Consider the following 6,296-nt stretch of genomic DNA (forward strand, 5'->3'; position numbering starts at 1 on the left):
GTGTTTTCTAAGGTATATATCTTGAAAAAATGTTTTTCCACATTTGTAGGAGGTTTTTTCCCCCATAAAATCCTCTAAAGTTGAAGAAAGTCTGAATAATTGTTTAAGGGGTTTCCTCTGGTACAGATTCTATTTACAGGATGATCTTTGAAATAAACAAAGGTATTGTAATATTCTATATTTATACATTTCATTCAGTATAGTGTTGTGCACCATGAAGCTTACATTTTGTGAAACATCCTTAAACAGTCATGATGCTCATACCACTTTTATTCAGTATGAAATTACTGAAGCCATGTATAATGTAAGCAGTTTTTAAAGACTGCCACATTTTTCACATTTGTCAGGTTCCTCTCCAGTATAAGTTCTCTTATACTTACTATGGATTGAGGATTGGTAAAACCCTTTTCCACATTCTTTACATGTGTAGGGTTTCTCTCCAGTATGAATTCTTTTATGACGAATAAGGCTTGAGAACTGGTTAAAGGCTTTGCCACATTCTTCACATTTGTAGGGTTTCTCTTCAGTATGAATTCTCTTATGCTTACTAAGGATTGAGGACTGGTAAAAAGCTTTGCCACATTCTTTACATTTGTAGGGTTTCTCTCCAGTATGAATTCTCTTATGGCTAGTTAGGTGTGAGCACTGTTTAAAAACTTTGCCACATTCTTCACATTTGTAGGGTTTCATTCCAGTATGAATTCTCTTATGTTGAGTAAGGCTTGAGAACTTGTTAAATGCTTTGCTACATTCTTTGCATTTGTAGGGTTTCTCTCCAGTATGAATTCTTTTATGCTGAGTGAGGTTTGAGAATTGAGTAAAGGTTCTGCCACACTCTTCACATTTGTAGGGTTTCTCTCCAGTATGAATTCTCTTATGGCTACTTAGATGTGAACACCGATTAAAAGTTTTGCCACATTCTTCGCATTGGTAGGGTTTTTCTCCAGTATGAATTCTTTTATGACGAGTAAGGCTTGCAAACTGTGTAAAGGTTTTGCCACATTCTTCACATTTGTAGGGTTTCTCTCCAGTATGAATTCTCCTATGTCTAGTTAGGTGTGAGCACTCATTGAAAAGATTGCCACATTCTTCACACTTGTAGGGTTTCTCTCCAGTATGAATTTTCTTATGTTGAGTAAGGTTTGAGAACTTGTTAAAGGCTTTGCAACATTCTTGGCATTTGTAGGGTTTCTCTCCAGTATGAATTCTCTTATGTTGCATAAGGTTTGAGAACTGGGTAAAGGCTTTGCCACATTCTTCACATGTGTATGGCTTCTCTCCACTATGAATTTTCTTATGGCTAGTTAGCTGTGACCACCAGTTAAAAACTTTGCCACATTCATCACATTTGTAGGGTTTCTCTCCGCTATGAATTTTCTTATGGTTAGTTAGTTGTGACCACCAATTAAAAACTTTGCCACATTCATCACATTTGTAGGGTTTTCCTCCAGTATGAATTCTTTTATGTTTGGTTAGGTTTGAACATCGATTGAAAACTTTGCCACATTTTTCACATTTGTATGGTTTCTCTCCAGTATGAATTCTCTTATGTTCAGTAAGGATTGACCTCCGGCTAAAATTTTTGCCACATTCAATACATTGAAAGATTTTGCTTTCAGTTGATGAACATTGAGTAAGTCTATTATAACATTCTTTCTGCCCCTTATCCTCATTCACAGTTCTCCAGTCTTTCACTAAGTGCAAATTGTCAAGGCCCCAGCTTCTATGTCTTGTCAGTGTCACTTTTTGGCATAAATCTTTCATAACCTGCTCTGGCAAAAGGTCTTGAATGGAATAAGATAAAATAGCTGAAAGAAATAAAAATAAAAAGTTATTCTGCTTACTAATCTCCAGTAAATACACTTTACAAATCTAATAAATATTATATCAAAGACATTAACAAGATGGCATAATAAAATACCACAGGCCCTGATTCCTTTTTGAACATATAAACTTAACAAAATTATATTGACAAAAATGCCTTTCTGAAAACTAAAATCTAGTTGAGTTTGCAACACCCTAGGTGAGCACAATTGCAAAATCCACATAGAATAGAAAGTAAAGTTTGTTACATTTATACATAAAACCTTTCCTCCACCCCAATATAGCATGGTGTCTTTAAGAGTAAACTTCAAACTCCTGGCTTCTCCCTCAAAGCAAAAAAACAGAAAAACAAAACATTGCACATGTGCCCATACTTCTGGCTTTTAGGGGCTTTCCAAAGACTGGTTTCTGTCTCCCATAACAAAGACTGTTGAAAGAAATGGTGGTATGCTTTGAATGACAGCTTTGGTCTGCTAAGAAAAAGGTAAATAATTGTTACTGCAGCAGAGAGATCATAGTGCCACAGCCAGACACCAGGTGTAGCACATGATTACAGGTTTTTACAAAGAAACATGAACAAATCTCTTTAGCTGAACAGTAAACACACGATTCCAGAGAAGACAAATCATAAGAAGAGGTTTGAGAGGCTACAAGGATCTCCAGCCTGGCAAATAGCTAGTAGCCTTCTCCAGGACAAAGCCACTTATAAAGCGTGTGACAGGTGGCATTTTATTAATGCCCAAATATGAACCAAAGATTACAACATATGCAAAGTTATCAGGGTAACATGGTCCAATCAAGGAAACAAACTAAATAAAAAATTAATTCTAAGAAAATAAATATGTATAAATTATCTAAATAATTCAGATGACTCAGTAAGTGAAATGGGAACAAAGACAACTAAATAAAATCAGGAAATGGGAGTATCAACAAAATAATAAAATGTATAACAAGAAACAAAGTGTGGGACTAAAGAATACAAGAAAATAACAGAAATGTTTACACAAAAGATGTAAAAAAATCAATAATAAACACAAAAAGACCCATAAGAAGACACATTATAAGCAAGATTTTGAAATCACAGAGAGGAATAAGATGTTGAAAGCAGCAAGAGAAAAGTGATGTGTCATTTATAAGCATTCTCCTATGGGATTACCTGTGAATTTATCAACAGAAACTTTGCAGGGAAAAAGGGAGTTAAGTGATATAGTCAGGGTGTTGAAAGATAAAACAAAAACTTTCAAGCAAGAATACTATTAACAGTAAAACTGTCCTTCACAATTAAGAGAAGATGAAGACTTTCCAAGATAGCCAAATGCAGAAAAACTAAATCACCAGTAAAACTGCCCCATAGAAAATGTAAAATGGACTCCGGTCCATTGAAAATAAAATGTGTCATTAAACAAAAAATTATATACAAATACATAACTCTCTGGGAAAGATGTATACATACACAAAAACAAAATTCTGTAGTTTTATAATGATGGTGCTGAAAACACTTTTACTTACGCTCTACAATTTGAAAAATGCATGAGAACAATAATAAACATCTGTTGATGTCTATATAATATGAAATATATAATTAGTGACATCAATAATATGAAGTTTAAGGTAAATATAACAAAAAAAATTTCTGTATGCAACTGAAATTAAGCTATTACCAGTTTATTATATGTTGTTGTAACTTTGGGGGTTTTATAATTCTCATGGCAACCACAAAGAAAATACCTATAGAGATACATATAAACACACACAGAAGAAGAGAGTAGAAGCATGTTACTAAGCTCAGAAAACATACTGGAAGACAGAGAGAAAAAGAGGAAAAAATGGCTACAAGAATCCGATAAAACAATAAATGACAATAGTAAGTAATTATGTTTTAGACAGCTATTTAAATATTAATCAACAAAACATCCCAATCAGAAGACTGAATAAAGAGATTTAGAAAAAATTTTAAAAACCACAAACTATGTCTTGTCTCCAAGAGACTAACTTTAGACGACTGGCATAATAGACTAAAAGTGGGAGGAAGAAAAAAGATTCCATGCAAATGGTAACCAAATGACAGTTGGAAAGGTAAAAATTATATTGGGAAAAGTACATTATATGTCAACAACTGTTATATTTCACAAAGTATACTTTAAGCCAAACTTGTCACAAGAGAAAATATGAACATCAAGTAATAATAAAAGTGTTCATTTATTGGAAACATATAATTTATAAGCATGCATGAATACACATAAGATTTACTGAGAACATAGGTTCCCCATTAGGTTTCCCAAATATATATGTTTATTTAAAAATCCCACACAAATTTGAAATGCAAAGAGAAAACTAAATGGAAGTGCAACTATATAGGAAGAATAAAATCAGCAAGTTGTTGGAACAGGAGGTCCTCTTCTTGTATATCTCCCAAAGCAACAAAAACTTATCAACCATCTATGGACATGAGTGCCTTTGTGGGAGAGCCAGGCACCATGGCTCATATTTGTAATTCCAGCTATTTGAGAGGGTGAGGCAGAAGGATTACTTCAGGCCAGGTGTTTGAGACCAGCCTGGCTCATAGAGCAAGACCCTGTCACACAAAAAGTACATTTATGATTGCTTTGTGATTCAGGGAGGGAGTTGCAATACCCTGCCAAAAGCACAAGACCAAGGAAAGCCTTTTTCAGAAAGTAAGTTTACCTTCAGATGGCAAACTTGAGGACCGCTGGTCTTGGCTACAGATGAAGAAATGGCCCATTTAACATGATTCCACTTAGAATTCTGAAGTAACACTGTAACTGTCATTAACTCCTCCCAGCCATAGTCAAGAAGAGGTACTGCCCATTCAGAGAGCTAGGGTCAGATGCTCATTCATGGCCATAGATGCAGAACTGCAGACCTTGACATTTACTGTGGTCTCTGAAGCAGGTGAATAACTCAGTTCTAGACCTTTAAGCTACATTCCATGGCCAGTCCTGCCAACCTGGAGACCTGTGACCTGGTAAAAACCTTGCAAGTACTGGGTGGGAGCGACACACATACAAACACTTGGTATTAGGCCAAGTGTCTGCCCTACAGATCAAAGTGCTGAAGGCAACTCAGTTGGCCAAGTAATAAGACAGACTTCATAAGCACACAAGCCCCTGGTAATAAGCCCACTAAAGATAGACCCCATTGTGGACCCTGCAACAACCTTAGGACTCAGGTATATCATCTCTCTACTGTGAACCCAGAAAAGATCTCATCAGCTGGGGACCCAATAGGATAAAATCTTTACCTGTATTAACCAGTTTATAAAAACTGGTAGAGGTGTTTGCTCCTTCAAATGCACAGACACCAATGCAAAGTGATATTGTGCCCATTATCAATGCTTCTATTTTAACATAGTCCTGGAAGTCCTAGACAGAACAATTAGGCAAGAAAATTTTGTAAAAGCCATAAGAACTGAAAAGAAATAAGTAAAAATATTGCTGTTTGTTGATGACATCATCTTATATGTAGAAAGCCTAAGAAATAAACCAAAAATCTGAGTAAATTAGCAGAATATAAAAGGTTATACAAATATCAGTTTTGTTCTAGTACACTAACTAAAAACCATTTAATAAAAAAACTCATTTACAGTAACATCTAAATTTCTTAGCAAAAAAATTTAAGCAACATGAAAAATCTTTACATTGGGAAAGAAAATATTGATAAAAGAAACAAGAAAAAATAAATAAATGTAAAGATACCCAATGTTTATGAATTGGAAGACTAATTATTGTAAAGTGCCATATTATCCAAAGCAATCAAGAGATTCAATAAACTTCCTATCAAAATTACAATGGCATTTTTAAAAATAATAGAATAAAATTTTAAAATTTATATAGCATTACAAGACACTGAATTGTGAAAGCAATCTTGAGAAATAATAACAAAGCCAGGGGCATCATACTTTCTGATTTAAAGCTCTATTTGAAAACTATGGTAATAAGAGTAGGATGGCATAAACACGAAAACTGATACAAAAATGGAACAAAATAGAGAGCTCAGATATAAACCCATGCATATAAGGTCAATGAATCTTTAACAAGGGCGTCAAGAATACACAGTGTACAAAAGATAGTCTCTTCAATAATTGATGCTGGGCAAAAAGAATATCTACATCCAAGTGAAATTAGACCATTTTTTTCTTACACGATACCAAGAAATTAACTCAAAATAAAGACTTAAATGCCAGACAGAAATCCTTAAAAATCTTAAAAGAAAATATATTTTAAAAACTACTTGATATTGGTTATGGCAATGATTTTTTGGATATGACATCAAAAGTATAGGCAACAAAAGCAAGTATTAACAAGTTGGACTGCATGAAACTAAAAAGCATCTGTACAGCAAGAAAAACAATAAAATAAGAAAATCTGCAGGATGGGAGAAAATATTTGCAATCCATAAATCAAATAAAAGGTAGATATCAACAATATATGAGGAACTCATAGAAATCAAAA

At 34.1% G+C, this 6,296-nt stretch overlaps 1 protein-coding gene across 1 annotated transcript in view; it reads right to left on the reverse strand.

Annotated features, from left to right (window-relative positions):
* Nucleotides 1–418: 418 nt before the first annotated feature.
* The window catches only part of ZNF678 (zinc finger protein 678), a 99,511-nt gene continuing 93,633 nt past the window's right edge, over nt 419–6,296 (reverse strand). The window contains 3 exon segments of the mRNA XM_025398370.1: nt 419–454; nt 457–1,808; nt 5,087–5,207. Of these exon segments, the coding sequence (XP_025254155.1) occupies nt 419–454; nt 457–1,808; nt 5,087–5,171 (1,473 nt within the window). The 5' untranslated portion in view covers nt 5,172–5,207.

Source organism: Theropithecus gelada, chromosome 1 (genome assembly GCF_003255815.1).
Source record: "Theropithecus gelada isolate Dixy chromosome 1, Tgel_1.0, whole genome shotgun sequence".
Taxonomy (NCBI): Eukaryota; Metazoa; Chordata; class Mammalia; order Primates; family Cercopithecidae; genus Theropithecus; species Theropithecus gelada.